The sequence below is a fragment of the Phocoena phocoena genome, chromosome 4 (assembly GCF_963924675.1).
Source record: "Phocoena phocoena chromosome 4, mPhoPho1.1, whole genome shotgun sequence".
Taxonomy (NCBI): Eukaryota; Metazoa; Chordata; class Mammalia; order Artiodactyla; family Phocoenidae; genus Phocoena; species Phocoena phocoena.
This window is the reverse complement of record NC_089222.1, coordinates 143,165,126-143,178,430: the sequence shown is the minus strand read 5'-3', so window position 1 is coordinate 143,178,430 and position 13,305 is coordinate 143,165,126. Positions and strand designations below refer to the sequence as shown.

Below are 13,305 nucleotides of genomic sequence, written 5' to 3'. Positions count from 1 at the left end.
TTTCTTTGTTAACGAAACAGGCTGGCACCCTCTGAAAATGTTGAGTCTCAGATAACAGTGCTATGGTATCAACCGCTGAGGAGGTTTGGGATCTGTTCCCATTTGTGCAAACAGACACAAAATCACCCCACAACCAGCTCGGCTCAAAGGTCCCAGGGACCAGTCAATCAAGGTTCTAAAATCATGGCTCCAAGGAATTCCAGGGTGCCCACGCCAACCGTCTCAACTGCTTCACGTCAAGAGAGCAGGAAGCAAAATGAAGGCAATAAGGGGCAGAAAGATGAAAAGTAAACACGTGAGTCTTGGTGGGTCTTCTTCAAAAAGGAAGAAGGATTGAATCTAGATTGAAGTTGAGAGCTCTAAACAACCCCAATATTCCAGGATGTTCCGGGGGTACCTGAGTCACTTTGTTCCAAATTCCTCATAGATTTTCAAATTGTTTTAAATGATTCATTAGAAACTGAGGACCACTGTTTCTGGGTGATGTGTAGCACGTCCTCTCCCAGTCACCCCCCCCCAAAGATGGATACATGGAGGGTGCACGGGGCAGTGGGGGACACGGAGCGAGTTCCACGGGAAGAAGTCGGTCAGGCTCGAGAAAAAAATACCAACCCAGGGAGGCATTAACTCCACACACTTTGAAAACCTAGAGCTGGCAAAGGAGCATCCACGTTGCTGAGAAAACTCAGAATACCGTCAGTCATCAGTTCCATTAACATGCAACAGGCTGGCGGCAAACTCCTGTGTGCGCGGCTCTCCCGAGACCTCCGAGTCCCACCCGCTCCGTCATCTCTTCTGTTTTTATGGATAGCCCACCAACGCCCCCCATGAGACAGTCCTTTCAAGATCTGTAAACATACATGTCTGGTTTCCAGAGAGGTTACTATAGGTCACTGGTTACTTTTCAACACTTCAAGCTTGGGAGGAAACACCTGGCTTCCACTTTGCTCTGAAACATTAAAAAAAAAGAGTCCGATCTCGAAAGACTAACATTAACGGCATCCAGTAAAGAGGACCCTCCGAGTGCAGACAGGAAACTGGCACACATGGACCCTGGTCAAACTGTGTGATCATATCAGAGCTTAAGAACCAGTGTGTGACTCACAGACATAGAAAACTTATGGTTACCAAAGGGGAAAGGAGGGGCGGATAAATTAGGAGTTTGGGATTAACAGATACACACTCCTGTATATAAAATGGAAAAACAGCAAGGACCTACTGTATAGCACAGGGGACTATACTCAATATCTTGTAATAACCTATAATAGAAAAGAATCTGGAAAAGTGCATATATATATATATATATATATACTTATATATATGTGTGTGTGTATATATATATATATATATATATGTGTGTGTATCTGTGTATCACTGAATCACTTTGCTGTACACCTGAAACTAACACGACGTTGTAAATCAACTATACTTCAGTCAAAAAAAAAAAAAACAACAAATGCTGTGAATCTTGAGTCATCTAATCTGATCTGTTCATATCATAAGTGAGGAAAAATCTGGCATAAAGCAATTACATACATTGGCCACAGCAGAGCCAGAGTCTGGAAAGAGAATCAGCCTCCCAGCTTCCAGACCCAGATCTTCCCAAACAACCTGTTCCTTCCTCCGAGGTGCCTGCGCCTCTGGATGCCCCCGCCCTACCTTTCCTCCTCCACCAGGGACCTTCTGGGACCGAGTAGGAAAGGTCCTTGAATTCGATGTTCACAGCCGCCCTCCGCGGCAGGGAAGAGAGGCGCTGGGCCTCTGAGAGACTGTTCTCCTCTTTCTTCAAATGTCCGTTCAGCAGCTCCATCTCTATGACCTCCCTGCTGCTGGAGACCACCTCGTCCACAGAGACGCACACTGACTTGGGCTCTGTCATTGCTGCAGGGTAACTGCTACCATTCTAGAAAGATGGGGAGGAAAAGCACCAAGAGGAGGCGTAAGTTACACCACGGGAAGGACCACAGGGACTCACCATTAGGCTCAGGGCCATCGATCAGTCAGAGTCATCGATCAATGCTTCTCACCCTCCATGGTGCCCCCAGCGTCACAGGAAGGATGCTCACCTAGACGAATTCCTCCTCCCCGGCCCTCACTTATTCTTCTACTAAAAACATGCTAAAGACAAACTATGATCTACCGTCTCATTTAGGAATCCTAACATCTAATCACAAAACTGATAAATACATCACCTGTCTCAAAGAATGAAACACCAGCCACCCTAAAAATTATCTGCCTGCAGTCCACTCACTAAAAAATCCCATAAAAATGCATGAGGTTGCTAAGAAATGCACAACTGAAAAAGCTTTACAATGAGCTCTTTTAGTCCCTTCCTGGCGTAACCGCATAGACATTTCTCAAGAGCAGTGATACCACTTGGACGGACGGGGTTTGTAGGAGATGGCCTTTGTGTTTCCCTTGTAAATCTTCCAAATCCCTTACAGCTCTCCTCTCTCACTGTACCTTCATAATGGCACTGAAGTGTTCGAAAGGTTGATTTGTTTTTCTCTGGGATACAGACAAGGAAACTGAGGCACAGACTATTTTAAGGAACTTGCTCTGAGCTCTACGATCAAGTGAGGGGCAGAAGTGATCCCAGTATGAGTCACCTTGAAAAAATGGTTGCCTCTTCCACTGCATCACCTGGATACCTAATACATAGCTACACTGGCTTTTCAAGCTTCCATTGGGAGTCCTTTGAACTGTTACAGATAAGCCAAGAATCAAAGGTCTTTAAGCAAAGAAAGGAATATTCTTTCTAATGGCTTGGCAAGGCCGGACAAGTCAATATGCCTTAGGCACCTCCAAAACACAGAAGAACCCTGGGGTGGATGAATAATGCGCGGTGCTTTTTCTAGCTGCCTCTTGAATCAAGACAGAACATTCCACAGTGCCCAAAGCGTGGCCCCTGGCGACACTCCTCCGTACTGTTGCAGGCAGTCAGCCTGATCTGGAGAGCCCGTGGACAGCCACCTTTGATAATTCAGGCCCTTCTGATGGCCGTAGGACTGGGGAGATGCTGCCATACTGCTGCTTGTTCTAAATAACATCCTACTGTTATTTTTCCACAGCTTGTGAGGTATTTCTTTAAAGTTGATGGCTTTTTGATCGTTATTGTTCCTAACAAAAGGCTAAAACAAAACCAGAGAATGCATCATCCATAAACACCCTTATAAACTCCAGCAACTCTAGTGACCGAAACAAGCCCTCCCCCGCCTTAGAGTGGCCTCTTGAGGGTACGTGACCGCATCCTTGAAGAGGATTTCCATTATTATTATTCCGCATTATTTCCATCGTGGAAATCTTGGACGATTTGGAGGTTCTGAATCCTTAAAACACAAATAGGGGGATGGGGAGATGTGGGCACAGGGGTTTCCGGTTCTTGTGCTGTTTGAAAATGTTGCTTTGCTGTTTAAGAAAAAGACACACAACACACACACCTCCCAGGCATCTCCTACCTCTGGAAAGCTTAAACGCATGAAAACTTAGCTGACTATAACATTCTGTGGCTAAAAATTAAAGTGCGGAGTAAAACTCTGACAAAATTAATCTTGGTTTGCCGCTGGCACCGAGGATGAGAAATGCTTCAAACACAAGCAGGAGTACGTTCGCGCATCCTCCGCATAATCGGGGAGGTTTGTCTGAGCCTGACCACGGGCCTCCTCAGAGCCTCTCCGGCTCCCGGGAGGGCGCTGCAGGGCGTGGCCTCTGCATCCGGGCTTGTCAGGTGCGTCCTGCGTCAGCACCCCTTGAAGGAACAACAGGAGGCCCTGCCCCAGCTCAGCAGGCTCTTGGCTTCGTGCACCTGCAGCTCCAGCACCCAGAGCAGCACCAAATGCCACCCCTGGGCCCACCTGTCTTGCTCTTGGGGAACACGAGCTGCTGTCCCAGGGTTATAACCCCGTTTGACTCCACAGGGGCCCTGGAAACACCAAATCCTGGCTTTGCTGGGGGGTGGGGGGTGGGTAGTGGACAGAACAATGGGTGAGACAGTTAGTTCCAGGCCTGGTCCCCAAAGTCCATCCTCACCCCTACCTGGAAAGGTGAGACGTCTACTTCCAGACCCGCGTCCTGCCGGGGCACTGGCCCTAACGCCGGGAGAGCCAATTGCTCTGTCTTCAGTTGGGGGCGGGAGCTTCCAGAAGCCCCTCCCCAGGGCGTGGCCCCCTCCACCTCCCGCCACCTTGGACCTTCCACACTCTCCCCCAGCACCCACCACTCGCGTCAACCCCTGAGATAGCCCAGGGACAGGTCGGGTCTTCCCTTTTTAATGAAACCTACACGAATACAGGGACAAACGGCCATGACTCCACCCACCTGCCAGCTGGAGCAGATGCCAGACCTGGATTATGATGAGGGTCTGACTTGCCCGTCTAGACTCCAAGTCTATTTATCCTCTCACTCATTCACTCACTCACAGCCCAGATAAAGCCCTGGGCATCAGCAGTCAGCCAGACAGACGTGGCCTATGGCCTCAGCTCGCTCAAGTCCAAGACTGGGCCGCAAACAATTTCAATGCCAAGGGGCAAGAGCTAGAACAAGACGATGCAGGGACCCACGAGGGTCACGCAATGCAGTGGGGGCCCTGGGTGGGGATACCCGGTGTTTCTGAGGAAATAAACTGTGAGGTGAGCTTAGCGAGGTGGGGTGGGGAAGGGGTGCTCGTTCACGACCGACATTCCCTGCGAGGGAACAGCACGTGCAAAGGCTCGGGCAGCAAGACAGCGGAACAGCTGGAGATCTGAGATTCAGGGGCTGGAGTTCTGATTTGTGGAGGGGGGAGGGGCTTTTGGAACAAGGTGGGACTAGCGAGGCACCCGGGGTCCGCACGGTGGAGGGCTTGCAAAGCTTGTTAAGGGATGTGCACTTTATCAGGAGGTGTCTGCGGGCCGCGGAGGCATCTCAAGGCGGAAGTAGCAGACCAGCGAGCCGGTGAGAACGTCTCCTGCAGCCGCCTGCAGTGGGAAGGGTGCGTGGCCTTCACCAGCGGGGGGCAGTGGGGAGGGAGACAAGTGGACGGGCCAGTAGGACAAAGCTGGGGGAGTAAACTGATTTGGGAGCGAGAGAGTGAAGCCAGAGGCCCGTACTTACTATTCACAGTTTTGCATTAATACCTCCCGCGGAGTAGGAAAGCAATTAGGAAGAGTAGCGACTATTCGTGCAGCAATGCACAATTACAGCGCGCTCATTAAACTCCAGACTGCACGGGTTACTCCTCCTCTGTCTCCACAGCTCTCCGGGGGCCGGGGCTGGGTGGGGTATGACCCTCTGCCGCTCCATTTCACGAGGAGACCACCTCACCTGCCTGAGACCCCACCGTTAAGGGGTCCAGCTCTCTGCAGCTTCCCTGCCTGCACGGGTCCTCCCGAACAGTCCCCAGCAGCGCCGGGACGTTGCTTGGCTTTCTGTAGGCAAGCTGTAGTGGACCCTGGGTCATCCCAGCCCCCGTCCCTTGCAGGGAAATCCACAAGAGAATGGGGGACCACACAACCCTACCCCTAAAGCAACCGACACCAAAGCGGTGCATGCCATCACCCACTTTTCCGCTATGGGTGTCCAATTAATAAAATTCTGAAATCCTATCTGATGGGTGGCAGTGGCTGTCACTCCAAAATAGACCAGCTCTCTGGAAACACATCCTCAGATGAGAGCCGCCGGTGATGTAGGTTACAGCTAGCTTGTCCTTAGCCTCCTGAGTTCATTAAAGATGAAACAAATACATCCTCCCTCCCCATTCTTTCCCTTTCTTTGTTCGCTTCCCTATCTCGCTGAAGCATTGTCTTTGACCTCCTCTTCCACACACAATTTGTGCTGCATAAAAATTGGTAAATACTAGTGATTCCGTTCACAGGTGTGGAATGCAGAGGAGACCCTATTTGGACGGTTCCTGCCCGCTGTTGTTAGGAATATTTTCTTGGGCACTGATTTCAGTTTGAATGCTAATATACTGAGATGCTTGTTTAGCTGGGGAGGGTCTGTAATGGTCAGAGAGCCCCTGAGCCACTGTGAAGCTTCTTCACTCTCTTTACCCAGGGAAGTCCAGCTGGAGATAGAAACTTGCCCCACAGCATCTGGGGGAAGGGAGGAGAGCCAAGAGGAACTCGCAGGCTCCAGGCGTGCACTCTCACTGCTGCCAGTTATGGTGCCCACCTAGACCAGCAGACCCTGCAGCTGAAGGGCAGATCCCTCCCTGGGACCCTGGGCACATTAGAGGAGAACGTACTGGTCCAGAATCCTCAAGACCACCGCCTAAGGGAAAAGAACCCAAACGTCATGCCCTTAACTAAGCAAAGGGTAGGTGTCACTGGCATGGTCGCTTAGAATGCCAACCTCATTGTCCAAAATCTGGCTTCCAACAGCCCCAAATACCAGTCCCCATTGGGAGCCCTTGCCTGCCCCGCCCAGCCCAGCTCAGGGACTCTGAAACACCATGTGGGTGCTTCTTCCATCCTCCAAGGCACCTTCTCCAGACTCACACCTGGCAGCCAGCCCCGGGCTGGACCGCGGAGCAAAGTTTAGGATCCTGGGTATCTCCCAAGGGCTCTGTTTATGACTTGGGTAGAATTTTTAAAATTAAAAACAAAAAAGCACAAGGTTTTCAGGGAGAATGGTTTTCACACAAAACAACATTCTCTGAAAAAATGAGCTCAGCCATTGGCACCTCCACACGAACGAAACACCTGAGTTCTGGGGCTGTCTCCAACCATAACGTAACATCCAAAATATCTTGACATAAAAACACCTGTACCTTAAAACATTCTGATTCATTATTGTCCCACATGTATGAGCTACTTTTGCAGTCTTGAAAGGGCTTCAAGAGTTAGTTACCCAGTATCTCGACGACCTGAAACTTTCTTTACCCACAACTAACAATACTAACCTCCTTCATTTTCCATTACCACCATCATTTAGGAATCCCAAAGAAATGAACACGGGTGAAATGAAGAATGGCCAAGTGTTACCCAAACATGCAACCAGATAAAAGCAAATGCCATGAGAAGGGGACTGCCTCTTTCATTTTTTGATCCCTCTTATATGTGAGAAGCTAAGTCATAGAGGCAGAACATGCCCAGAGATGGGACCCGGCCTGTGCGTCCCCCTGCCCCTGGCTCTTTCCTGCTCTACCAACCTCCTTAATGTGTCCGAGGCCCCATTGTATCGGTTTACACAAAATCATTATATAATAAGCTGCCGAGGCTCGGTATGTTCTACAGTAACCTGTTTGGAATCATAGGATGCAGTTGTCAGAGCAGAGCATGCGCAGAAACCCGGCTACTTCTTTTTTTTTTTTTTTTCTTGAGCTCAAGGCAAGAGGTAACTGTCGGTCAAATCCTGCTGAGCCCTGCTGACTTCAAATACGGGATGCTAAAAATGAAATAAAGGCGAGGGGTGGAGGGGAAAACCGATGTGCACGGTGGGGTTACAGCTCAAGGGAAGTGACTAGCAGGATAGTAAATACATAGACAAAGGATAGAAGGGGGATGGATAGGGAGGGCGAGAGGGCTTGGAATACGGAATGCTTTCTACTTGTACTTCAGATGACCTGAAATCGGTCCAGAGGTACCTAACTGCACTGTCGGCGTGCTAGGCATAGAAATGAAGGGCCCTAGGATGGGTGAGACGATGGTTAGTTTGTTTTTTTTTTCCTAATGTGACTTTTTGGAGATATGTTAAAGGGGCAAGTGGAGACTCTTGACCACTCAGAGGAATAGCACTTACTGTAGTAGTGTCTAGCAAAGAATGCGCCTGCAGCCGGTGGTACCCCTACGGAGCTGGCACCCTTGGGAAAAGTGAGATGCGTGCCTCTGTCCCCACCCTATTCTCTCTACAGGGTGCAGAAATGTGGCCAGAGGTACCCAGGCTCGGCCCTCATCTGCCTCCCCATGACTCCGCCGCCCCCTCCTGAGCAGGTCCAGGAGAGGCTGTCCCCGAGGGCGAAGGGGCAGCACGGGCTCCGGCTCTCCACCGCCTCTCTCTTTTGTTCCCCCAGACAGTGCCGGTGCTCCGGAGAGTAGCGCGAGAGGCGCCCGCTCCCCAGGCTCTGGCCGCACGCGCCGGCAGAGGGATGGGGCCCCCTTTCCCTCTGGCCCGGGCTGCCGCCCCGCCCCAGTACACTCCGGGTCCCCAGGCCCCAGGCCCCTCACCCGGAGGCAGACGAGGTCAAGGCCATCAGTACACTTGTGGGGCTGCTGGCCTCCTTCCTCCCTGCCTCTCCTGGCCCCTCCGCCTTCCCCGCATCCTCGGCTGCAAGGGGCATCCCGAGGAGCCAGGTAGCTAGGGCGGGGGGCGATGGGAGGCGGGCGCCTCTCCCGGGGCTCGGGGGACAGGTGTCAGGGTGCGGGTGCGGGTCTTTGTGCTTTTCTTATTCTCCTAGAGAACAGAACCAAGCCCCGGGGCCAAAGGATGCGCTCACTCACCATGGCGGTGCCGACCGAGAAAGCGGCCGTCAGACAGGCCATGCCCCGGGGGCGGCGGCGGCGGCGGCGGGGACGAGGCTGCGGGCGGCGGGGACGGGCGGCGGGCAAGAGGCTGCGCTCGCCCTAGGCTCGGCGGCTGCGCCGGGCGCGGACTCTGTCTCCGGCTCCGGCTCCGGCCGCAGCTGGGGCCCCGGCCCCGCCCACGACCCGCCCGCGCCGGCCCCGCCCGCGACCCGCGATTGGCCGGCGCGCAGGGGCGGGGCGGAGCCGGCAGGTGCGCGTGCTCTTGTTTTGCTCCTGTGCGGCGCGGCTGCCCCAGTTCTAGGCAGTCCGGCTCCTCGCGCTGCCCGCTCCCCTGCCGAGGGTCCGCCCCGGCCCCGGAGGCGCCGAGTTCGTAAACTCGCGGGGCCTGGGCCAGCGACCCCAGGCCCCCTGCGGTCAGTCAGCGGGGGTCCCCCTCCAGGACTGCCACCTCAAAGCCTGCAGTGCCGGGCCAGGGAGGGCCAGGGGAGGCGTCTGGCGGGGGAGGGTGGAGGGCACTTTTTTCCTTGTTGGGCATCTCTCTGCCACGTAGGAGCGTGAGAACTAAAGGAGAGATGGCCGCTCCAACGACCCCTCCCCCGCCACTGCAGCTCCGTATCTGGGGTGGTACCCCCATACTGAGGCAGCACGCTCACTCATTAATGCAGCATTGCTGTGTGCCAGACGCAGAGCCAAGTGCTGGGTAACAAAGGGGTGACTAGGTGAAGATGCCCAGGCCTCTGTCCTCCCCTGGCTCCCACCCCCCGATCCCAACAAATAAAAGACCCGCTGTTCCCAGTACGTGGCCCAGCACCTGGCCCAGAGCTGTGTTCAGGTAACTTCATAAGGAGTAACACTTCAGGCACCCTGTCTTTTGGCCCCAGATGGGAGCATCAGATGGCCTGGCCTCTGCTAAAGCCCTTATTATATATAAGTGGGACCATTTCCCGGTAACCATGGTGATAAGACATTCCTTACTCCCAGTCTCAGAGGCTAATGCTTTTATTCAGTGGTTTGCATGTGGGGACCACAGGTCGGAATGCATCTCTTCTCCTATCCAGCACACCTGGATCGCCTCTTCCCACTACCCCTCAGATGAGCTAAGCCCCTGTCCTTCTCACCTAGAAAGAGAGCATGGCTTTTCATGCCAGGCAGGAGGGCTTCACACCACAGCCTGATGACCACAGGCAGATTCTCCCCTCAAATCAAAGGAGGGCAAGGCAGGAAATTGTATGATTTCAAGGGGAGAGGGCCCCGCTTTTGTCTGCATAGTTCACTTGAACAGTCCACGCATTACCTCTATTCTATTGTTAGGAAATCTGACTGCTGCATTTCCAGGTGCCACCCTCTACATGCCGGGCCCACGGGGCTGTGTGGTGCCTTAAACGTGCTGAACAAGGAGGCCAACAAACTGAATGTTCTGGAAAGAGGATTCAAATCCACAAACCTCCCTGGGAGAGTTCAGGCCAAAAGACAGAGACAGAGGTGCCTCATCTCTGGGACCCAGGATTGATGGCCGGCACTGAAGCCCACCACTTGCTCCAGGGGCAGATGGGACATAAAGCAGGGGAGAAAGACACAGAACGCGGCCGGGGAGAGATTCTCTGTGAGAACCTGGCTGGTCACTGCCCAGCTGTGTGGCTGGGACAAGTGACAGTGTGGTCCTGTTGCACTGGCGTCTATTCTCTGCCCAATATCCATTCTCCATGCCGCTAGGAATGTGTTCAGAATTTCCTTCTGGAACTCCCCTTGCCCCCAGTTCTACACCATGTGATCTGGTCAGTGGTTGGTCAGGAACCAGAAGTGTAAGGCGATGCTCGCCGGGCTCCTCGGAATGGCCAGGGGGACAATACGTAGAGCCTAGGATGAAGCCAGAGAGGGCAGACAGTGATAAAGTGGGTCCTTATTGCCATGGCTTGAGCTGCTGGCTTTGCACTTACAGGCATGGAAAGAGTCCCACGTGTACACATCTATACATTGGGGTAATAATCATCTCAGCCGCATGGGAAAGAGTGCCTGTCAAGTGCTGTCCACTGTGCATGGCACATAGCTAGCACTCCAGTTCTAATCCTTACTAATGTCATCCCCCTTGCCCCAAATCTGAGAATAAACAAATGGTAAAGTAGGTCGGATCTGTGACATTGCTATTGGGACTTTTGGTTGTAAGTGACCAAAACTCTGCTCCAAATGGCTAACGGGAAGGCTCAGGGTGCACTTGTTTCAGGCCTGCCAGGACCAAGCACCCATTCTGGGTTTTCAGCCCTTGATCTCTAGCTCTCTCCATGGCTCTACCTTCTATCTGCTGGCTTTCTGCTCCGTGAGGCTGTCACCACGGCCCTCCTGGCAGCTCCAAGCCTGCATCCCATCAGTGTTACCACACCAAATTCGGGTCCACTCGCCTGCCACACAGCAAAGCCAATTTACTGACACTGGGTTGTGGTGAAGGAAAGTACAGCATTAATTGCAGGGCATCAAGTGAGGGAAGGGGAGACAAGCCTCAGAGCCACTCCCACCTGGTCTTTGGGTTGGGGGATGTGTTTAAGGGGAAGAACAAAGTAGCTGGGGTGAATCTTTGTCTTGTGACATTTCTGAATCCTGGTTTCAGGAGTCAGGGTGTCCCAGGTGGTCCCCGGCTCAGGGGTCTGTGAGCTCACCTTGCCCTGGAGAAACGACCTGAGTTGGTACGTTAATGATGAATCTGTAATAGCAAGTTTAGTACGTTAACGATGGACGACAGCAACCTTAAGCATCCGACTCTGGTAATTAGTGTTGTTAGCACAGGCTTGAGGCCAGAGGGGACAGAAACGGGATGAAGTTTTGGATGAGAGATGAATCCTAAACTTGGTAAAGGAACTTGGTTTTAGGGGACTGGGTTTCATCAGCTGGCAACCAGCCACGATGCCCAGTGAGGGGGGACCAAACTCTGACTGGCCTGGTTTGAATCCCAGGGAACCAAACAGGCCAAAGGGAATGCCGGCCCTAATGGAAACGTGCAGAAAGATTGGGACATGGGTGCTTCCTCAAGGCCATTTTGGGGAACTCAGAGCCCAGTGTGGGTGCCAGGGAGGCCAACATAAAAGGAGCTCATCACAGGACTGCCCAGTCCACACCCCAACCCCAATAGGAATTTCCACAGGACATCACAGGCAGGTGGACCAGGCTGGGCTTGAGAATGTCCAGTGGGAAAACACTTTCTGCCTCAAAGGGCAGCCCGTACCAGTTGAAGTAGTTGTCATTGCAGGGAACGGTCCCTGTGCCTAATGGGACTCCCTGTCGCCCCGAGGGCTCTGTGTTCCACCGCGTCAGTGAGCCCCGCCCCCACACAACAGGACTTGAGCTCTTCAATCATGGCGCCATATTTCTCTCCAGGCCTTAGCTTCCCTGGACAAATCATGCCTGGTCCCTCCGACATTGTTCTGTAGAAGATGCCCCTTCTTCCTGCTCACCTTTCTCTCTGTGAGTTCCATTTTCTCAGTGTCCCCTCTGAAACTTGGGGTCCACAACCGAACACCTACTCCAGGTAACTCCTCCGCTCTCTAATGAGCATTTGCTCCCTCAAATTGTTGGTAAGGACCCGCTACCATGCTGCAGAGCCAACTGCCTGATGTCCTGGGAGCAAGCAGGTCAGTGGACTCAATCAGCAGCCGAGTCAATTTACTTTCCTTGTAACTATGTAGTTTCAGTTGCCTGGTTTGCACTTTATCCCCCAAACCCCATGTTAAGGAGTGTCCGATCTATTTATGCCAGACATACAGCCCCCGAGGCTGGGAAATGGAGGGGACACCCTGAGGACTTCGCCTCTGGTGCAAGGATTCCGCTCTTGGTGCCTGGGGAGGAGGGGCGGATACAGGTAAATCAGATATCCAGGTGGCCTTGCGGCAGGCCTGCGGATTGACCCAGGTGTACTTCTGCAGGGAGCTGGCCACAGCGGGTGAGCGTGGCTTGGCATCTTGGATGGCCCCAGCGCTGGAGGTCCAGAACAAAAGGTCTCTGATCCTTCCCGAGGAACTTTTGGGCACATCCCATGGCTTCCCAGCCTCCCCGCTCTCAGCTGGCTAGGAAGAAATCAAATGAACACAGTCTTCTTCACATCTGGGTGATCTGCCTTTCGATAATTTGACCTTGAGCTCTGAATTAACCTAAGTGATCAACCTAAGTGGACTCTGCTCGGCCGACTTTCTTCTGTTTGACTGCAGAGCTCCACCAACCTGAGCTCTGTTTTCTTTCCAAGACCTACGATTTCAGCCATGCCCTTCAGCAGACAGAAACATCTGCTTCACTGGGATCCGGCCTCAATGCTGGGAACCCAGTGTGGACGAGAGGAGGGAAACCAGGCCTCGGGTGTGGTCAGAGAGTAACGGGGAGAGATTGGAAAGCTGACACTCTTGTCTAAACTGGGTATGCTTTTAACTTGTTCCACGAGCTCAATGTATTTTGTAAATAGTTAGAGGAACTCTCACCGTGTAGTTTAAGGGAGACCCTGCCAGAGGTAAACTGGTACCACAGGGGCCTCTTGGTCTATCGCGGTCCAGCCCTTTTGGAGTCAGCCTTTCAGGTGTCCCACCCTAGAGACTTGATATCTGCAGTTGCATCCCGCCCAACTGCCTCATCCCCAATGCTTTGCCCCCTTGTAATCTGGGCATCACATAATTAACTTACTATTGGTTGTGCTTACTGCCCACCACACCCCTTGAGAATGTAAGCTCCACGCCGGAAGGAATGTCTATCCACTGATGGATCTCCAGCCCCAAGAACGGTGCCTGGTAAGGGATTTTGTCCCGGCTCATCAGCTATTTGGTCGATACCTCCCACCCCCATCCCTCTGGGTCCCCCAGCCCGGCCGTTCCCAGTGTGCATGAAGCCCCCA

At 53.0% G+C, this 13,305-nt stretch overlaps 1 protein-coding gene across 2 annotated transcripts in view; it reads right to left on the bottom strand.

The window, feature by feature from the left end:
* The window catches only part of ABCG1 (ATP binding cassette subfamily G member 1), a 53,168-nt gene extending 44,709 nt beyond the window's left edge, over positions 1-8,459 (bottom strand). For both annotated transcript variants that reach the window (XM_065877021.1, XM_065877022.1), the window contains exons 1-2: positions 8,418-8,459; positions 1,660-1,903 (exon numbers count right to left, since the gene is read on the bottom strand). In XM_065877021.1, the coding sequence (XP_065733093.1) occupies positions 1,660-1,903; positions 8,418-8,459 (286 nt within the window). The remainder of the gene's footprint in view (positions 1-1,659; positions 1,904-8,417) is intronic.
* Positions 8,460-13,305: the final 4,846 nt, after the last annotated feature.